Genomic DNA, 23,163 nt, shown 5'->3' on the forward strand with positions numbered 1-23,163 from the left:
GTGAAGTTATCACTAGGATGTAATGTAAACACCGCATTTTCTCTGAAAAGACCGTGTTTACTGCAAAAAGCCTGAAGGTAATGATTATACTCACCAGAACAAATTCAATACGCTGTAGTTGGTGACTATAGTGTCCCTTTAAACTGATATAAATATATAAACGTTCAGGCAAAATATAGACATTGGGAGAAGAATAAGACAGGAAATAAACTACACAACCAAAAACCTTCCTTTATCATTATAAATAACACCTTTCCTATACATATTGTATTGATTATGTCTAAATTATATAAATCTTCATGCTTGTCACTGACTTTGATTCCTTTTTTATTCACGGAAAGATGTTTGTTTAGATTTACATTTAGCTAGCAATCTCCAAGTACAATAAATGTTCTCTAAATTGTTTGAAGAAGAGAAAAGTCAATAGAATTAATAACAACAACTACTCACTAAACAACAGTAACTCATTGTTCTAATCCCATTTAAGTGACATAAACATCACCACTCCCCTACCTTGAATTTTGAGAATGACGAGTGCTAAGTATTTCTTGCATAGCACTACAATGACAGTTACAATCAGTGCAATTCCCAAGATGCTTCCAAAGATGATTCCAACACTAGATGCAGCATCGCATTTTGGAAGGGATTCAATCATATCTGTCATATAACCGGTGTAAATAAAGATTTAAAATACATCATGTGCTAAAAATGATGATTGCATGGAAAAAAACATTATTTCTTAAAGGAACACTATAGTCACCTAAATTACTTTAGCTAAATAAAGCAGTTTTAGTGTATAGATCATTCCCTTGCAATTTCACTGCTCAATTCACTGTCATTTAGGAGTTAAATCACTTTCTTTCTGTTTATGCAGCCCTAGCCACACCTCCCCTGGCTATGATTGACAGAGCCTGCATGAAAAAAAAACTGGTTTCACTTTCAAACAGATGTAATTTACCTTAAATAATTGTATCTCAATCTCTAAATTGAACTTTAATCACATACAGGAGGCTCTTGCAGGGTCTAGCAAGCTATTAACATAGCAGGGGATAAGAAAATCTTAATTAAACAGAACTTGCAATAAAGAAAGCCTAAATAGGGCTCTCTTTACAGGAAGTGTTTATGGAAGGATGTGCAAGTCACATGCTGGGAGGTGTGACTAGGGTTCATAAACAAAGGAATTTAACTCCTAAATGGCAGAGGATTGAGCAGTGAGGCTGCAGGGGCATGTTCTATACACCAAAACTGCTTCATTAAGCTAAAGTTGTTCAGATGACTATAGTGTCCCTTTAACCCCATTCATAAGAACAGTGGACCTTTGACAGAATTGGTTATAACATTTTAACTTCTGCTTTTGTACAATCGTACTCTTGCTTGTTTTAATGAGTTTTCCCTCATAGATTAAATATAGCCTAGTAGTTTTTTATTATTATTTAATATATATATATATATATATATATATATATATATACATTTTGACAACCTTTATTTATAACTTTGTCAAAGACAACGGTCAAGAGTAATAGGCATAAAATGCTAGCCAAAACATTATCAATAACCAGAAACACTGGAATTAGAAGAGAGTAATGAAATCATTATAGTAGATGTAATTCTTATAAGCGAATAACTTTTTTAGTGCATCTCCAGACCTACCATGGGGCTAGCTATAGGGTAGTCATGTTAGTCCTCTTTGGTCTGGACTGACTTATCTGCTAAGGCAATGCACAATTTTAAGGTTTGAAAATATCCCAGAATGCACTTGGTCGTGTTTGTGCATTATATCATGATTTCTGAACGCACACGAGCTTTGTATTTTCTGCATGATTAATGGTTAGATAAATGTTGCTTCTGACAAAAGAGGACCTAAAAGGTTACTCCAAACTCAGTGACCACTACAGCTTTTAGAAGTGGCCGTAGAGAAAGTGATCTGTATATGCAGTATTGCAGTTTGAAACTACACATACAGAGATATCTGCAGTGTTGTGCTGTGTGCAAGTTACACAAAATTAAAAATAGAACCATGCACTCTCAAGTAATTATATAAAGTCAAGCTAATTTAGACAGAAAGTATTTTTTGCTCACAAGTGTATTTATTATTTGAAAAACAATACAAAAAAAGCAGGATTATACCACCAAGGCTTTATACCACCAGAACAAGTTTATTGCTTCCAAAGTGTAAGTAGGATACTTTGTTTTTGTACACCATATATATTTAACATATTGCACTATCGGACCCTCTATTTTATATGCTGGAGTCGTACTGGACACATAAGATTGTGGATCTACATGTATCCCAACATGGGGATTGGATCGTCAAAGCGATAATCAGCAGAGCTCTAAGTAGCTCATAAAAGTGTGAGTGAGTTACCTATACTTAACTGTCTGTAAAACCACTAACGCATATTACACGATTTTTTGTTGTATTTCTGTTTCATTTTGAGGTTTTCCTGGTACTAAAATACTAAATATATTTCCTTCAAAGAAAGTTTGTATATAAATCTATTTTCTACACATTGTTGGGTTACTGTTGAGATTGATTACACCTGTGTGATTTTTTTTGGTTCTGTTTGGCGTGGTTTATCACTTGTTGTTTTGTCACAAAAAAAGCTACCCCGAAGAAATCACATACTTCGGGGTGAAATCCTAAAAGTGCTCATAGAATTACAATTACGATAAACCCAATATTAGAAATAAAAACGATGCCCTCCTATGGACATTCCTAGATCCCTGTAAAGTATGGTAAATCCCCAATGAGGTATAGTATACTACTATCTATGAATAATTCCTGTTGTAAGATGCACCAAATACTCTATACTATATTGAATTGTCCAGTTACAAAGTCCATATATATATATATATATATATATATATACATATATATATATATACACACATATATATATATATGGACTTTGTAAGGCACTGTGCATATGAATCCAATAGACCAGGACTGTTTATCTACAGACGGACAAAAAATTATATTAGAACAGACAAAAAAAGGCAAAACGCAAAGTTGCAAAACAAATACTGCAGTCATTAAAAAAAAAAAAAAAAAATCAACATACTCTTCATACTCTTGTAGTGGTCTCAGCCATGATTGGTAACAGAAGTAATTTCAAGTAGCAAGGAAGAATCTGCTTAATTGACAAATCTTGTCATTGGGAATGCCGGTGGGTTGGAAGCTCCGGAGCTTCCCAATTCCCTTCAAAGGCTACCCTAATTTCTCCAAGGCACATGTAACTTTATGCAGCCGGGAACTCTGTTCTGGGTTGCCTAATGTTAGTTCTGTGCAAAACTTACATCTGTCTTAAGCACACACAGGTGCGATTGATCCTCTCTTCATTCAGCGCTCCTCCTTCCCCTTTACTTACACCATTGATCCTTCATTCTGTAGCTGTCCCACCTTTCCCTTTAAATTTCTCTATTATGTGGACACTTCCCTCAATTCAGCTTTCCCTCCCCACATGTAATTAAACTACTGAGCTGAAAAGCATAACATACATTGATAACAGAGATGGTGTGGAAAGGATTGGGGAGAATTGGCCCGATGCTGGATTTAAAGTAAGTCTTTCGCCAAATGAAGACGATTTTTACTAGAAGACAAAAGAAGGGAAAATAATGCAACATTGAAAAAAAGACTGGAGTAAACGTTTAAGCCACAAGATGCACAGAAAAGAGGTATATATATTAATCAGCCACAGCATTAAAACCACTGCAAGATGGAGGGAATAGCATTGTTGATATTGTTACAATGGCACCTGTCAAGGGGTGGGACATATTAGGCAGCAAGTTATTGAATGTCATGTGTTGGAAGCAGGAAAAATGGGCAAGCAAAAATATCTGAGTGACTTTGAGAAGAGCCCAATAGTGATAACTAGACAACTGGGTCAGAGCATTTCCAAAATGGCAAGTCTTGTGGGGTGTTCCCTCCTGGTATGCAGTGGTTAGTACCCACCAAAAGTGGTGCAAGGAAGGAAACTGGTAAATTGGCGTCAATGTCATGGGCGCCCATGGCTTATTGATGCCTGTAGGGAGCAAAGGCTAGCCAGTTTGGTCCAATTACACTGAGCTTCTTGTCACATGTTCATCCTCACTTCGTTGTGCTTGTGATGACAACTGTCTTTCTGGCATTGATGGAGTTGCCACTCAGCAGCCCTGTACCGGTGTATCTGACTCCTGCGGCATGTTGAAGGATGCCGGTTGCTGCGGATCCATTCTAATTTGTAACCCCACGTCCACCCACGGTATTGACGACATCAACGTGAGTGTGACGTCACGCAAAGGGCGCGCACGCATGCACATTCTGTGGTTAAAGGCTGGGTACGGCCAATCGAATCTAAAGGAGGCTTATTTAAACTCCTTTTTCCTTTACGTCATTGCCCTGTCATGGTTTCCCTTAGTAGGTTATCCAAGAGAGTGTTCCTGAGTGTTTATTTCAGTTTTTTTACTTTGGCTTTGTTTTGACTTCCCTGTATTCTGGTATCCTTGACTTTTGGCTCTTCCCTCATCGTTGTGTCTCCCTCTGTGTCCCTGACCTCGGCAAGTATCCTGACTATTTTCTGGTATGTTAAGTCTGGTCATTCTAAGGCCCGGTAAGACGTTACCTTACGTCCTAGGTGTGATACAATTCTGCGTGCTGGATTAACTATTATCCTGACACTTCTGTAGCTCAAACTAATGAAAAACATAATTCTGGCACGTATAAAAAGTTGTCAGAACATTGAGTGCATCACAGTTTGCTATGTATGGGGCTGCGTAGCCGCAGACCAGTCAGAGTGCTCATGATGATCCTTGTCCACCACCTAATGAGGACATGAGCATTAGAACTGGATCAATAGAAGAAAGTTCCCTGTTCTAATGAATCACATTTCCTCAGATGTATCACCTCAGTTGTATCACCTAGTGCTTGTGTGTCGTTTACCTGGGGAAGAGCTGGCAGCAGGATGCACGTTGGGAAGAAGGCAGACCAGCAGCAGGCAGTGTTATGCTCTGGGCAATGTTCTGCTTGGATACCTTGGGTCTTGGCATTCAGGTGGATGTTACTTTGACACGTACAACCTAACTATAGATTTTTGCAGACCATGTACACCCCTTCATGGCAATAGTGTTCCCTGATGGCAGTGGCCTCTTTCAGCAGGGTAATGCACACTGCCACACTGCAAGAATTGTTCAGGAATGCTTTGAGGAACATTACAAAGAGTTCAATGTGTTGAATTGGCCTCCAAACTACCCAAGTCTTAATCTGATTGAGTATCTTTCGGATATGATGGAACAACAAGTCCGACCTATGGAGGTCCCATCTTGCAAGACTTAAAGGATCTGCTGCTAATTTGTTGGTGCCTTATACCTCAGGACACATTCCAAGGAAGTCCATATCTTGATGCATCAAAGCTGTTTTGGCAGAACAATGGTGACCTACTCAATATTAGGCAGGCAGTTTTAATGTTGTGGCTTATCAGAGGGCAGTTATATACTGACATTAAAAAATAACGTACGATTATTTATTTTAAATAATAACAAATTGCACTTTTCCTTTATGGCAATATGTATGGTTGTCTTATGTAATATTACGAAATCTATAATTCATAAAAAAAAAAAAAAAATATGAACTCATTATTTTACATGAAAAATAATGTGCTAGTGTATTAAATTATGTACAGGTTGTTTTATAGTGAAGTTTGCATTAGCCCTGTGCATTTGACTTATGTATTTCTATCAATCTATCATAGCCCCTTTATCAGTTTATTTTTCAGGCCATTTGTTAAAAAATGTAGTTCATACAGATTGGGGACTATTTTGGGTGGGTTTTTGTACATAAACAAAGCCATGCTTGGTGTTTTTCCTTTAACATAGTTTCATGGTATAAAGGTTCAGTACATTTTGGAATGAACATATTTATTAAAAGTGTGATATTTCTTATTAAGTCGGTCTACAATACTTAATACTTAATAGAACAAGTCTCCTGATCAATATTTCTTGAATATATGGTGTGTTTTTGTATTTTATCATACAAGTGTTTGGTCTCACCAAAACCTTTTTGGCATTTAGTCCAATTTGAGATATGCAGGTATTATTTCTAGCTGCACTGTGGGGGTTTTACTGTGTTTGGTCACACCATAAACTTTTTGGAACCTATCTATATGCTCTAAGACAGACTTCAACTTCCAGACCAGAACTGGCACTCAGCTGATGAGACCGAAACAGAAATAAAGTCCATGACTTGTTTAAAAAAAAAAAAGCTGTGTATAAAACAGCATCCAAGCCTCAGGATACTTGCAGAAAAGCAGGGTAAAGTCTAAACACAATCCCTGTCTGTACGAATTTGTATGTCACACTGGGAACTCTGGGTAGTTATGGAAACAAGATTTCTTAAGTTTCTGTGCGCAAGGTGGATTCCCCAAGAGCAACTTAAGAATTTCCGGTTAGTGCACAGAAGTAATTTTTCGATATACACTTCCGGCAGTTTTATTGTGTTCGGTCTCACCACAAACCTTTTGGCAGCTTGCTACATACACACCCTAAACTTGGTTAAAGCACAACAAACCTAAAACTCACCAGATCAGTCAAGACTGGTCATGACTGAGAGATGATGTCTCAGGCATTTGTATTTCTAAGATGTATCAGTACATTTATTTCATAATCACAGTGCCTTTTTGTTGTGAAATTTGGAGTTCTGTCCATCCATTATTTCCCTTTTCAGTTTTTTTTTCCAGGCCCTTTTATTCAAACTATGCAATGCCACTTTATTATTTTCATTATTTTATTAGAATGTTTGCATAATAAAATTATTTACAAAAAAAGGTGACTATATAGGGTTGTTTATTTATTGGAAGTTTGCATGATACTAAGGTTTTCTTTATATACATTCATGACTTTTTGTATTATTCTGTACCACATGACTAATAATCAGATTAGGTTGGATAGTCACTGTTTCTTGTCAGTAGTCACTCAATGTAATTTGAGTGATGTCATCCTTAAAGGACCACTATAGGAACCCAGACCACTTCAGCTCAATACAGTGGTCTGTGTGCCAGGTCCCCATAGTTTTAACCCAGCAGCTTTACATTGCAGGGTTAATCCAGCCTCTAGTGGCTGTCTCCCTGACAGCCACTAAAGGCTGCTTCCGCAATTCTCAGTGAGTAAATTGCACTGAGGGTGTCCTCACAGAGTCCAGCATCAAATAAGATCTCCATAGGGTGGAATTGAATGTGCACGCGCCTCTGGCCATGCATGCACATTCGGGTTCACTTGGGAGCCTGCGTCGGCAGGGGGAGGAGAGGCTGGAGTAAGGTAAGTGTTTAACACCTTCAGCCCAGCGGGAGGGGGGCCCCGAGAGAGGGGAGGACCTATTAACCCTATAATGCCAGGAACACGGGTTTGTTTTCCTGGCACTATACGATCCCTTTAACTTTTTGCATTATAAGCAAGATTTGGCCAAGCTAAAGGAAATGCACTTATGGGTGAACTAAATATCTAAACACTTGTGAGTTCTTATTAACCACATACCCCTTTACTCTCTTTTGACAATGGCAAGCATTTTTCAAGATGTGCCGTTTACACATGCATTTCTTTTTGGTATTTAGTTGTATTCCGCTGTTTGTAATAAGAAAACCATGATTTTGAAAAACTCATTCATGACAAAGCTGCCTGGAGAACAGCGCAGAATAGCAGCAAATAATATGTCTAACCATAGATGTTCTTTCAGACTTATCCAATAATGAAAAATAAAAATAAGGGTTATTCACTAAACTGAGAATTCAAAGTGAATTTCAAATTTAAGGAGAATGAAGCCAAATTGGAAGCATAGCTGATATTTGTTCTAGTTAGGCTGGTTTGACCTTAAATTTGAAATTCACATTTCATTCTTACTTTAGTAAATAACTCTGTATGACCTTAAAGGGACACTATTGTCACCACAACAACTTTAGCTTAATAAAGATGTTTAGGTGTATAGATTATGCCTCTGCAGTCTCACCCCTCAACTATCTGCCAATCAGGAGTTAAATCGCTGTGAAATCCCTGCACACAGCCTTCCTAAACACTTCCTGTAAAGAGTCATCTAATGTTTACACTTCTTTTATTGTAAATTCTGTGTAAAACATAGTTTCTTATCTCCTGCTCTGTTAATAGTCTCCTAGACCCTGCAGAAGCCTCCTGACTGTGATCAAAGTTCAATTTACAGTGCATGAGGTAAAAACTTTTAAAATAAGTTACATCTAATTGAAAATGAAACCAATTTGTTTTATGCAGGCTGGGTCAGTCACAGCCAGGGGAGGTGTGCCTATTGCTGCATAAACAGATACAAAATATAACACCTAAATGGCAATGAATTGAGCAGTGAAACTTCAGAGGCATGATCTATGCACAAAAACTGTTTCATTCAGCTAAACCTTTGTTGGTGACTAAAGTGTCCCTTTAAGAACAAAATTTATCTATATCTATTAGTCAGATGTCATAGATGTGTCTATTTTGCAATGGCAGTTTATATGAAAGACAAATATTGAGTCCTTTTGTTGATGACTGGACTTACCGAATGTCACAAAAATGGAAACGTTTGCTGTTCTTTTAGTTACTGGGTTTTCCACCATACAGGTAAAGTTACCATAGTTTGCTTTTGTAGGACACTCTATATGAAGTATATCCTGCTGGACATGCATGTCTTTCTCATTGTGTATCCAACGGTAGATCGGTATTGGGAAAGATGCTACAGAACATTTTAAAGTGAATGTAGAATTGTTGTTGGTTTCAAAGAAACGTATAATTGACAGGTTCTCAGGGCCATCTGTAATTATAGAAAATAATAAATAGAAATAGACAAACAAAAACAGGTGAAGCAAACAGCTTCTTTAATTCCTTTATAAATGTAACACAATAACATCTATAGGTACTTTGAAACTTTGACCAATGATTTATATATATACATATATACATTTTATCAAGATTTTATAATAAATCGATACTGAAGGCACCAAAGCAACTTTAGTTTAATGTGCATTATTTAACATTGAAATGGGAGGTAACAGCTCTAATCTATGCCAACTGTCTGTCTGGAATTGTGACCAGGAAACTAGGTGGAATAACCTTTTTATGGAAGGCACATGATGTAACTTCCATTAAACTTACAGTTGCAAGAAAAAGTATGTGAACTCTTTGGAATGATATGGATTTCTGCACAAATTGGTCACAACAAAAGACAATCACAGTCTGCTTAAACTAATAACACACAAAGAATGAAATGTTGCCATGTTTTTATTGAACACACCATGTAAACATTCACAGTGCAGGTGGAAAAAGTATGTGAACCCCTAGACTAATATAGTTGAAACATGCTACTTTTATTCATGCCAGACAACCATGCAGGCCAGACTAAGAAACATGCCATGCCAATCATAGTTAACCACCTCAGATAGTAACATGGCTCCCTCTATATACAGAGTAAACATGGCTCCCTCTATATACAGAGTAACATGGCTCCCTCTATATACAGTGTAACATGGCTCCCCTCTATATACAGAATAACATGGCTCCCCTCTATATACAGTGTAAACATGGCTCCTCTCTATATTCAGAGTAACATTGCTCCCTCTATATACAGTGTAAACATGGCTCCTCTCTATATACAGAGTAACATGGCTTCCCTCTATATACCGTGTAAACATGGCTCCCTCTATATACAGAGTAACATGGCTCCCTCTATATACAAAGTAACATGGCTTCCCTCTATATACCGTGTAAACATGGCTCCCTCTATATACAGTGTAAACATGGCTCCTCTCTATATACAGAGTAACATGGCTTCCCTCTATATACCGTGTAAACATGGCTCCCTCTATAAACAGAATAACATGGCTCCCTCTATATACAGAGTAACATGGCTTCCCTCTATATACCGTGTAAACATGGTTCCCTCTATATACAGAGTAACATGTCTCCCCTCTATATACAGTGTAAACATGGCTCCTCTCTATATACAGAGTAACATGGCTCCCTCTATATACAGTGTAAACATGGCTCCTCTCTATATACAGAGTAACATGGCTCCCTCTATATACAGTGTAAACATGGCTCCCTCTATATACAGAGTAACATGGCTCCTGAGCGGCGGGTGGGGGTCCTTAGTTACAATAAGAGGGAGGGACCTACTGTCCTCCCCCCGGCCCCCACCCCTGCGCGGCAGGTGGGGGCCCTAAGTTACAATAAGGGGGGGACCTACTGTCCCCCCCGGCCCCCACCCCTGAGCGGCGGGTGGGGGCCCTAAATGAAAATCCCCCCTACCCCATCAAAGGTGACTAGGGGTCCCCAAGCCCCTAGTCACACACCCAAATAAAAAAGCCCCTACCTACCCCCCTCACCCTAAAAAATAGTGAGGGGGGAATAAAATTACTACCCTGTAAAGTAAAATTCAACTTACTATTCAACGTCTTCTTTTTTCTAAAATCTTAATTTTTCAGCCCCAAAAAAGGCCAAAAAAAGCCATCATACCCGTCGAACTTAAAAATAAAATAAAAAACCAGAGCGCAGACTGCTCAATGAGGTGAAGAAGAATCCTAGAGTGTCAGCTAAAGACTTACAAAAGTCACTGGCAAATGCTAACATCCCTGTTAGCGAATCTACAATACGTAAAAGACTAAGCAAGAATGGATTTCATGGGAGGATACCACAGAGGAAGCCACTTCTGTCCAAACAAAACATTGCTGCACGTTAATAGTATGCACAAGAGCACCTGGATGTTCCACAGTAGTACTGGCAAAATATTCTGTGGACAGATGAAACCAAAGTTGAGTTGTTTGGAAGAAACACACAACACTATGTGTGGCGAAAAAGAGGCACAGCACACCAACATCAAAACCTCATCCCAACTGTGAAGTATGGTTTGGGGCTGCTTTGGGGCTGCTTTGGGGCTGCTTTGCTACGTCAGGGCCTGCTTCGCGGCGTCAGGGCCTGGACGGATTGCTATCATCGAAGGAAAAATGATTTCCCAAGTTTATCAATACATTTTGCAGGAGAACTTAAGGCCACCTGTCTACCAGCTGAAGTTGCAACAGGACAATTACCCAAAGCATAGAAGTAAATCAACAACAGAATGGCTTAAACAGAAGAAAATACGCCTTCTGAAGTGGCCCAGTCAGTTCAGCTCTGCTGAAGAGCTCTAGCATGAGAAAAAGGCTCTGTATTTGTTCTGCACAGTGCAAGCAAATTTAATAACATGCTTGCGCTGTGTTTGCTTGAAACTTGTCTCTGGGCGTCTCCATAAATGGGATGCCAGGACACAAAAAGGCCAAGAAAGAGTATTGTACATGTGTTTGGATCCTGCTTGTGGGATTGTGTGTGTATAGAGTGAACCAATTATATTGTGGTATTGTGTAAATAGGTTGGTTTCAGTTGTGTTGTGTTTGTGGTGTAATGTAATGTGTGTGTGTCTAGGTGCTGTAGAGAGTGTGTGTATATGGGCTGTAGTGTGTGTGTATAGGTGATGTAGTGTGTGTAGCGGTTGTAGAGAGTGTGTGTTTAGGGAATGTATTATGTGTTTGCTTACAAGGAATCTAGTGTGTGCATATGAAATTCAGAGTGAGTGTGTATGTCTGGAATGTAGTGCGTGTGTTTGAAGGACCCATAGTGTGTATAGGAGATCTAGTGAGTGTGTGTGTGTAGAGGATTCTGAGTGTATATTGGGAGCTAGTTTGTGTATGTGTGTGGATGATGCAGAGTTGAGTAAGGTGTCACGAACGCACCCTACTCCAAGAGTGTGCGTGACGTAGTTGTGGTGGTGAAAGGGTTAAAGTTCACTATTTGTCTGCACTAGACTGGCAATAATGACAAAATCCACCTTAACACCACCCACAATTAAGCATAATAATATAACTATTACTATTTTAACGCATTTGTCACGAGCGCACCCTATTCCAAGAGTGTGCGTGACGTAGTTGTGGTGGTAAAAGGGTTGAAGTTCACTATTTGTCTGCACTAGACCGGAAGTAATGGCAAAATCCCCCTTAACACCACCCACACTTAAACATAATAACATAACGATTACTATTTTAACGCTGCCATCACCAAGATAATACATAAATGGGGTGCCTTGGTTCCTCAGGTAAACTTAATAATACAAACCCACCAAACACAACTTAGCACACTATTTAAGGAAGTGCAAAAATACTAACTAGTCTCTTCAGGTAACATGATTCTTAACCAGACAAAGGCAGAACTTAATAAAGGAATGTTTATTATGAGAAAAAAATAGTCACTTTGCATACAAAAATATAGATGAAAAACAAATAATTTACACCCACAACAGATAAAAACAAAAAGGATAAAATAGCAGAAGTCCTAATTACTCACTGAGATTTTCAAAGTAAAACTTCTGCCCAGCTGGCCTCTGACAAGGAAGAATGATGGTTACTCACTATAAAATTAGAGCTCACCAACACCCCTCCAAATCATTGGATATATACCCTGTGGATTATCAAGTCTTGCCCAGGGGTGGAGCAATACCTATAGAAGTACCTAGAGAAATAATAAGTGACCACCTCCTTTGTTCCAGACCAACGTCAATCCAAATGGAAATATTTTGCTCTATCTTCTCTTATGTACCTTGTTTTTTTGTATCTGTATTCCCTTTTTGTATCCCACAGCTATGTTACAATGCTGCCGCCCATCCCATGTGTTCCCTATTAAAGGTTAATAAGTATATAGGGGGTATATAAAAAATACCCCTCTCTGTCTCATTAGAGATATCTTTACCAGAAGCTGAAGGAAGCAAGGTGAAAGGTCAGTGTAGGAACAAACTTGAGGGGGTCTGCCTTGACGTTGGCACGCAGGCTTTCCGTCCAATGACCATTGGAGTAACTAAATGACCTCCATTTGTTTAAATATACATAGGGATTTAGGTGAGAGCGCAGGTAACTTTTTCTTTTGGTTTTTACTGTATGTATTGGGGCTGATGTGTACTGTGGTCGTTGCTGCCGCCAGTGGTGTATTTTGGATTTGTGCTGCCCTAGGTAAGACTATATTCGGGCACCCCCAAATTTGCCCCCCCGATTCGTGTCAAGGCCACTTTATTGACTGACAGACACAGGCCCTCATTGATACATGCACTGACATACACTCACTGACAGATACACAGTCATTGGCACACACACTGTTTAACCAACACACACTTTCACTGACAAACACACACTGACACACCCACTGACTGACATACACATCCTCACTGATTTGACATACTCTGACAGACACACACTTTCACTCACTCACAGACACACTGACAGCTCGCGCACCACTTAGTGATGCCGGGGCCACATCATATTCCGGCTACCAGCATCACAGAAGGTCACATGAGAGAGCAAGAAGAGCGGAGGACAGTGCTTCCTTGCCGCCTGGCTAGAATATTTTCACCTCTTGGGGGCCCTAAGGTGGACAGCCTTAGGACACGGGGCAAACAAGGCATTTGCCTGGGAGCTTTGGGTGGCTTTTTTTGCGCCCCCCTGAAAGTGCCGCCCTAGGCAAATGCCTTGTTTGCCTTGTGGTAAATACAGCCCTGGCTGCCGCCCAGGAGTGATGGGAGTGAGCGCAGGACTTGTTTTTTTGTATTTGTATTCTCTTAAGTACCTGCCTCAGAAATAATAATTGCATCTACAAATTTGTTATTTTCCCATTCCATAGACATGTTGCACGCCCCACCCGCAATCCAATAGGACAGACATCACAATTTCTTCCACTGCGGTCAAGTTAGGCCACTCATGTGTGGGCTTGTTTAAAGATGGCGCTTGTCACATTCCCAATATAACAAAAAATAGGCTTAATTATTATTCTGTGTGGTAAATATGAATGTTTCTCTTGGATCTGATACTGGAACACAAAGGTCTTCATGAAACTAATACCATCACCATATCAAAAGATTGAACTATCATTAGAGAGCTTCAGGCCATATGGTCTAAGTCAGTTAGTTTACATTGAAACTAGACATACAGGCGGCTCAAGTGTAAAATGTTTCACCTTGCAGGGCCTTTGATAGATCAAAAGGGCAATCCTTTTCACACCTTGCAGAAGCCGCTTTTGATCAAAAGGGCAATTTCTCTCTGCCAGTTGTCCTCTACCCAGGGATCAAATTATTGATGCACTACAGAAGTTACATTAAATAGCAATATTCCATATTGTAATAATAAATTATGCCCCCTTGCTGTAACATAAGGGATCTAGTGTGTGTCTGGAATGTAATGTGTTTAAGGGTGCAGTATGTGTGTGAGAGTGCAAAGAGAGTCTGAGGGGTTCTGTAGTATATATGCAGAAATGTTTGGAAGCATTGTGTGAGTGGGGCAGTGTGTTGAAGATTTTCACCTGGCGGCAGTGGTGTACATACTGCAGTCACAGCGGTCGCAGCTGCGACCGGGCCTGTCACTCCAGGGGGCCCGGCCGCCCTGCAGACCCCTGCGACCAAGTGCCCGCCGCCATGTGTTGTGGCCCCTGGCCATACGGTAAAATTGCCGGGGCCACACGTGAAGGGGCCCATCGGGTGACCCATGCTGTTAGGGCCACCCGATAGAAATGAATATCATCATCAGAGTGCGCTCGGTGACAGCGCGACTGGGCCCCCTCTGATGATATCAGACACTGGGAGGAAGTGACTGCCCCGGTCACTCCTCCCAGCAACCACTAGGAGCCACGCGGGAGGAAGGAGAGGGAGTCAGAGTGGGAACTTTGACTCCCATCAACCTGAGCCACTGGACCCCAGGGAAGTCACCCTCCTGCACCTAAAAGGTCAGTAATAGGTAGGTGATTAAAATATTTTGCATGTGTGTATGTGTGTGTGTGTGTCTGTATGGATGTGTCTCTGTGTGTTTGTCTGTCTGTATATGTGTCTGTGTGTGTTATCTATGTATGTGTCTGTGTGTATCTGTATGTATGTGTGTTTGTCTGTATGTGTGTGTATGTGTGTCTGTGTATGTGTGTATGTGTACCTGTATATATGTGTCTGTGTGTGTGTGTGTCTATGTGTATGTATGTATGTATGTGTGTCTGTCTGTGTGTGTCTATGTATGTGTCTATATGTATCTGTGTGTGTGTTTCTGTGTGTGTGTATGTGTGCCTGTATGTGTCTGTGTGTCTGTGTGTGTGTGTGTGTCTGTGTGTGTCTGTATGTATGTATGTGCCTGTCTGTATGTATGTTTATGTGTGTGTGTCTGTCTGTATGTGTCTTTGTATGTATGTATGTATGTGTGGTGTGTCTGTAAGTATGTATGTGTGTCTGTGTGTATCTCTGTGTGTGCCTGTATGGGGTGACGGTGGTGGTGAGGAGGGGGCGGTGGTGGTGGTGGTGGGGGTGTATGGATCAGTTTTGCTCCTGGGCCCCATGGATTGTGTGTACGCCACTGCCTGGAGGATTCATACTTCTGTTTCCTAGGTGGGGAAGTTACCACCTGAGCTATATAGGATTGAGCATAACTTTACTCTGCTCTCCGTTTGCGAGTATGCCTCCTTTTATTATTTTATGATTATTTTGTACGGAGAGCAGTATCTCCTGTTTTTATTTTCATTTTATATGCTGGTGAACTCTCACTGTGACAAAACAGCATATTGAGAGACCACTTCTATGAACACTGATCACCACACACTGCTGACCGGCCTAAGGATACATTTCCACATAGGATTAAGACTGAGACCAAGATCACCATATAAACAGACGGGGATTATACCTTCAAAGTGCATATATCTGGATCTGATTTTAACCTCCAGAAGATTGTAAGTGCATTTCCTTTCTTTTATTTATAATCACCAGCATCAAAAATACTACACCATATTCAGTTTTATTTGTCCTTTTGTTTTGCATATCGCTCTACCTTTATTTGAGCTGAGAAAACTTGTGAAGGCGCTGCTGCTTTCCCTTTCTATAGCTACCTACGGCCAGAAGGAAGGGACTCTAATCTGGAAAGCCTGAGCTGTCACGTAGACTTTTAACAAGTGCTAGAAATCCCAGCTTTTTATTTCTTAAATGAAAAGGGCTTGGTACAAATATAAATGACAAACTAGGAAAGAGTATGCAATTCTGGTCTGCCATTGCAAAATGCTAGTAAGGTTTTGTCATATATAAAAAATGGATATTGATTCATGTGATCAAAATATATTTTTGCCTTATTATAAATCAACAGTAAGACCCAACCTTGAATATGCAATTTTAGGCACCAGAAAAAAGAAAGATATTGTAAAACTAGAAAATGTGCAGAGGCAAGCTACAAAATTAATAAGGAGGATGGAAAACATTAGTTATGTACAAAGGCTAGAAAAACTACATTTGTTTTCTTTAGAACAGAGTCTCCTCAGAGGGGATATGACAGCTCTATACAAATATATACAGGGTCAGTACAAACCGCTATGTGACTGTTAACTTGCAGAAATATACCACAGGCCAGAGGTCGGCCATTAAGGAGTCAAGAATGATTTTTTTCCATTTTTTCCATGGAAAGGGCAATACTTTTTTAAATGTTGAACTTTATGGCTTTTAGTCTTTATCCAACTTAGATTACTATGTAACTATGTACTTACAGTTTACAGTCAGTGTGTGGATGTCACTTGTGATCTTATGGATAGCATTCTCAGCCTCACAATAATAATCTCCTGAGTCTGAGGGTTTGATACTGGAGAAGGAAATATTCATGTTATCACTGGATAGGGTGCTATCAGAGGGGAGTGTGCCATTACTGCGGCCCCACAGGATCCTTGCAGCATTTTCCGTCTCACATATGAGGGTGACCGTCTCATTTTCCTGGATCAGGTAGCTGCTTGTCTTGATTACAGGTTTAGTGACATGCTCTGTGGGTACAGGAACAAGGAAAATTCCCAGGTTATAGGCACCAGTTTCATTCAGTTGACTTTGACCAAGTTCATTTTTATACAGTATTTGGATATTTGTGTTGCATGTACAAGTCAAGTACCTTCACAACAAAATATGTATTAGGATAGGTAAATATAGAAAAATATGAGAAAAAGAGGGGTATATTTCTAAACCCTTACCTACTTATTAACCCTTAATGTTCCCTATTCCAGGTTAATAAGTAGGTATGGGTTTAGAAAAATACTCCACTCTGTCTCATTAGAGATATCTTTGCCTGAAGCTCAAGGAAGCAAAGTGAATAGTCAGTGTGGGGCCGACTTAAGAAGTTTGCCTTGACGTGGCATGTGGGCATCCCTCTAATGGCCATTGGAGTTACTAAATTACCTCCATTTGTTTAAATATGCATAGGGATTTTGGAAGAACGCAGGTAACTTTTTTTCTTTGTTTTTTCTGTATGTTTTGGGGCTGATGTGTACTATGGTCATTGCAGCTGCCCAATAGTAGGAGTTTAAACGCAGGACTTGTTTTTCTTGTATTTGTACAGAAGAATATGAGTTAAAAAGAAATCACACATTACTCACTGTATACAGTCAGGGTCACTGATTCTTGCTGTGCATCTCTATATGTCTGTACAGACACTATGTAAATCCCCCGGTCTGTAATCACCAGATCTGAGATCAGTAATGAGGCATTAGGGAGTCCGCTGACCCGAGATAAATACTGTGGTCCATTAGTCTGTGGGGGGTTTGCAGTCGGGATATATGAGAGGATTAGATTATCAGCGTTTAGGTTTGGTCCGTTATACCATTCGAATTGCCGGATATTCCCAGTGATCCCAGTAACACTGAGAGTGACTGACTGTCCGACCGCAGGATACTGAGGGATCGGCTGGATACTAATTGCACTGATTGGCTGCATCCACACACTGAGCAAAACTGAAAGAGATAAAACAGCAGATTAATGGCAACAAATGACCAGCCTATTCCACAAAATGCTAAATGATTCCTCTTAAAATATATATATACACATATATATATATGTGTGTAGCAAGGGCTTGCACTCCTGGTTAAATTCTTAATGCGCGGTGCAGGTCTGTCAAAATCATGTAGATACAGTATATACAGTGAGGGAAAAAAAACAGAATTACAAAAAAAAAAAAATAATCCAGAAAAACGCATGTCAAAAAAGTTATGGATTGATTTGCAGGTCAATAAGTGAAATAAGTATTTGACCCCTTTGACGTAGTACTTGGTGGCAAAACCCTTGTTGGCAATCACAGAGGTTTCTTGTAGTTGGCCACCATGTTTGCACACATCTCAGGATGGATTTTGTCCCACTCCTCTTTGTAGATCCTTTCTAAGTCATTAAGGTTTCGAGACTGACGTTTGGCAACTCGAACCTTCAACTCCCTCCACAGATTTTCTATGGGATTAAGTTCTGGAGACTGGCTAGGCCACTCCAGGACCTTAATGTGCTTCTTCTTGAGCCACTCCTTTGTTGCCTTGGCTGTTTGTTTTGGGCCATTGTCATGCTGGAATGCCCTGGCTGAGGGAAGGAGGTTCTCTCCCAAGATTTGACGATACATGGCCCGTCAATTGTCCCTTTGATGCGGTGCAGTTTTCCTGTTCCCTTAGCAGAAAAACACCTCCAAAGCATAATGTTTCCACCTCCATGTTTGACAGTGGAGATGCTGTTCTTGGGGTCATAAGCAGCATTCCTCCTCCTCCAAACACGGTGAGTTGAGTTGATGCCAAGGAGCTTGATTTTGGTCTCATACGATTACAACACTTTCATCCAGTTCTCCTGTAAATCGTTCAGATGTTCATTGGCAAACTTCAGACTGGCCTGTTTTGGTGATATACCACACCTGTACGTGTGCTTTCTTGAGCGGAGGGACCTTGCAGGTGCTGCAGGATTTCAGTTCTTCACGGTATAGTGTGTTACCAATTGTGTGTGTTACCAATTGTTTTCTTATTGACTATGGTCTCAGCTGCTTTGAGATCATTAACAAGATCTTCCAGTGTAGTTCTGGGCTGTTTCTTCACCGTCATGATCATTGAAACTCCACAAGGTGAGATCTTGTGTTCAAGTATCATATCCAAAAGAAACATTAATATGTCCCCACAAAATAATAATTAAGGCTCATTGTTATTATATTTAGAATGGGACAACAAGACCAAACATGATCGGTTTAACTTAAACATATGGGAAGGGATCAGGATGTCTGCTATATTGCGTCACAAGTAAGAAGTGAGACATATCTATGGAATGGAGAAATTGTAACAGATTCCTAGATGCCCTATCTCAAATTTCACCAGCAAAACCCAAAGTAGTGTTTAGGGGTGCTGCTAACCTAAATAAAAAATCATATCAAGAAAACAAAAACTACCACCTTACTAGACAAAGGAAATGGCTTTTACAGATGCGGTACATGCCTAGCGTGCAGGAACACAAATAACAAAAAAAGACACATTAAGAAATGTAAGATTTTTAATAACAATGAGGAATTCCCCATTAAAGATCTTATAACCTGCCATTCAAACAATATAATATATTTATTGGAGTGCCACGGTGGTTTAAAATTGGTGGGACGCACCAAACAAAATCTACACACTAGGATTGAAGAACACACCAGAAACATTAAGAAAACATTTGAGGGACATAGTGTATCACATAATTTCACTTTGGCACATAATAGTGACCCTACACAACTCAAATTCATGCGTATACATAAGGTTAAGGGCAACTGGCGAGATGGGGACCTTAACAAGTTAGTGGTAACGAGTGAGATGAGGTGGATATTCAACCTCGGGACTTTAAAACCCCGGGGTCTGGGGGGTACGGGGTGTCATGACGTGCGGACGTGCTGAGGCGTGCTGACGCGCTGACGGCGTGATGACGGAGGAGGAGGGGCGGCCCGCCATGTAATGGCGCGCCCGGCGGGAGACGACCTCGAGAACCACTGTTTTTTTCTTCTCCCGTATCGCATGCCAGCAAACTGGAAAACCAAAAGGGGGCACCTAGAACTGCAGCAATTTGAAATTATATTGGTGGCAGTTCGACCTTCTGCAGCCCTGAATGAGTAGAGGGGCGCCAGCTTTTTACCCACGCTGGATGCCCAGACTCCCGTGTCTCAGCTCCTAATGAACAGCCACGCTGAAAATTGATACGTGACAGTCGGATTTCCAGCGACGCTTCAGTCCGGTAATACATATCAGCCGCTGTGCTGTCTCAATCTGCTGTGTGTATGCAACAGTCTGAACAAGTAGAAGGATAAAAAAAGGCTATAACCTACTGCTAAATGTCTCCCCAAGTTTGGGGGGTATAATCTGTCTTGAACGTACATTATGTTAAATCCTGATATTTACAAGTACAGAGCATTATAATTGCACCTTGGGAGCAATACAGTGGATGTAGATATTTTTTTTATTGGATCTGCTGCATCCTCAGGATGCTTAAGTATATCAAGTGGCAATATGTCTGTTAAATTCAGTCCACCCAATATCTGAGCAACTGTATTTCACTCTCTACTCTATGTGACTCTTGATTATGGCTGCTAAAAAAACACACGATTCAAAATCCTCCATGAGGAAGGAGAAAAAAGATACAACTCAAGACAAATCTTTATCAACTTATTTCTCTCCCCAACATAAAAACTCTAAACAGAGGATGAACGACACTGATGCCAGCTTAGAATGCTTTGACTCAGAGGCCAATAAAGAGCCTTTAACAATTACTTTTTTTTGTTCTACCTTAAAGGACAATCTGCAACAGATTAAACTGGAGCTTGCTACAACAGCCACAGAAATAAAATCAGAAATTAAACAAGAAATAAATGTACTGGCTGCAAAAATAGACAAATTCGAGGACCAAATTAAAGAGCTGGATTTCACTGTAAAAAATCTAGCAGAAGACTGCCAAATGGCCAATCATAAGATTTCAGTCCTGGAGTCTAAATTGAACGGTATCGAAGACCGGTCTAGACGTAAAAATCTGCGTTTTAGAAATATAGCAGAAAAGGGAAGACCAGAAGATGTAAGACAAACACTGATGGAATATTTTTCTGCGCTGGGGGTGGAGTGTAATTCACATAATCACTTAATAGAAAGGTGCCATAGACTTTCCAAACCTCAATCCATTCAGAATGACGCTCCGCGAGATATCATTGCCTGTTTCAATACAGACGACTATAAAGAAAAAGTTTGGAAAGCCGTAAGAGAGAATCAGCTAACCTCGGGCTGTTTTCAGAATGTAAAAGTATTCCTGGACTTATCCTTCGAGACGAGAACAAAAAGGAAAATGTTTAATCCAGCAATCCAAGTTCTTAGACGCCATGATATAAAATATAGGTGGCTTTACCCGCCCAAAGTAAGCCTGTCATCTGAAGGGAAAAGAGAGGTATTTGAGTCAAATACCAAATTGCTGGACTGGCTGAAAGCGAACAAATTGACTTTGTAAATAGCTGAGTCAGGGGCCAGGGCCAGATTCTGATACTATAAGGAAAGAAAGGGAAGTAAATTTTTTTTTTTTTTTTTGTGTAAAGGATATGGTGTAAAGGATATGTTGGTGGTCTCTGGGTGTGATAATGGTAATATATCAGAAATAACCCCTATATTTGGTAGGTGAGCAACCAATTTTGACCTTACAAGTGTTAAGTAGCAAAGATTTTTCCACTTTGTGAGGAGTTTATGGAAAGGGCTCCTATTGAAAGGGCTACTGTAAATAATAGCCTGCACTACGGGTTTTTAACACTAAGGCGATGGTAAATAATTTGACAATAATTTGACAAACATGTGTGTATAAGTAAATAATTGTTGTATCATATTTTAATTTAATTTAGAACGATACTATTTCACAGTAAGGTTTGATTCAAATTCGGGAGTAACACAAATATATTGATATACACGGATATAAAGATACAACTTAATACAACACAGAGATATAGTATTGAGAAATAAGAAAGACCTCAGTGAGGCACATTGATAAAATATAACTCCACATGGGGATATAATATTTTGTAATTGGGATAGGATACATACACTAATTGATAATTTTTGAAATAGTTGCTTGTATAGTTTTATATTACATAAGTGGTTACTACATATACATACACTATGTAGGTCAATTTTCTGTAGACCAATAGGGAGGGGTATACTTGACACACACTGAAATAATGATATAACACAAAAAAATACAGTGCATATATATTTTGATAGATGATATGATTTGTCAGACTCGTGAGGCTAACTGACATTTTCTGTTTATTACCAACAAAATAGACGCTATACAATAGTCTCATTAATAGAATAACTTGAGAAAGTGGATCTGGTTTAAATTCTGTACATATGACGATATATGTCCGTAAGAGGAGAATAGAGAAAAAAGGGGAAAGGGTTTTTTTTTCTTTTTTTTTTTTTTCTCTCTCTCTTTTTGGGGGGAAATTATGGTTTGGATTTATAATGCCAATAGACAGGTGTTCCTAGCAAGGTTTAATATATAATCTACATGAATGGTTCATAAAGGAACATCCTAAGTAAGTGATAAATGTAGGCATCAAAGAATGTATAGAAAATGTATAATTATATATCTTATTTATCCATTTATTATTATTTTTTTTTTTTTTTTTTTCTTTTCCTCGATCGGGTATAGTGGTTTTCTCCAAGGCGTTTTTTCTGGGCCCTTTGGTAGGCTCGCCCCTCTTGGTGTAGTGATACTACATTGTTGCCGTTGATTTCTAATACTACCGGAAATCTACGGTTATAATAGAGTAGAAAGAACCTCTCTAATCTAGCTGTATGCTGGATGACCATGTTGGATCTTTTCCGATCCAATTTTAATGTGAAAGAGTTTTTTGTAGTTTGTTTTTTTGTTGGTTTTTCTTCTTTTTATGTTTGTATGTGTTTTTCCGCGCTCAGAGCACATGAATTCATTGACAAATGTATGGCAAAAAAGGATAATAGTACTCCCATCTGGGGTGACTGGGGGTTTAAATATAAATATACCCGATTAATTTTCTGATAGTCACAGATGTTAAAATTATTATCTTTAAATGTTCAAGGTGTAAACACGAACAAAAAAAGGAGTAGATTATACGATACCCTTAGTGAACATAACATTCAAGTGGCATTCTTACAGGAAACACATTGGTTGCAAGATCTTAAACAAAGATGGGGTGGGGATAAATTTACCAATATTGTCCATGTCTAAAAGACAAGAAAAAAAGAGGAGTTGCAGTCGTCTTCAATAGTAATATTGAATTGGTAATCGAATATATTGAATTAGACCCAGAAGCCAGATATATAATTATTGTATGCGTAATGGATAAAAAGACCTAT

General features: G+C 39.4%; 1 protein-coding gene across 1 annotated transcript in view; it reads right to left on the bottom strand.

Annotated features, from left to right (window-relative positions):
* The window catches only part of LOC134577543 (carcinoembryonic antigen-related cell adhesion molecule 16-like), a 344,602-nt gene that overhangs the window by 53,050 nt on the left and 268,389 nt on the right, over positions 1-23,163 (bottom strand). Inside the window, exons 2-5 of the mRNA XM_063436324.1 lie at positions 17,410-17,763; positions 16,540-16,806; positions 8,531-8,782; positions 514-657 (exon numbers count right to left, since the gene is read on the bottom strand). Coding sequence (XP_063292394.1) covers positions 514-657; positions 8,531-8,782; positions 16,540-16,806; positions 17,410-17,763 — 1,017 coding nt within the window. The remainder of the gene's footprint in view (positions 1-513; positions 658-8,530; positions 8,783-16,539; positions 16,807-17,409; positions 17,764-23,163) is intronic.

The sequence above is a fragment of the Pelobates fuscus genome, chromosome 11 (assembly GCF_036172605.1).
Source record: "Pelobates fuscus isolate aPelFus1 chromosome 11, aPelFus1.pri, whole genome shotgun sequence".
Lineage (NCBI taxonomy): Eukaryota > Metazoa > Chordata > Amphibia > Anura > Pelobatidae > Pelobates > Pelobates fuscus.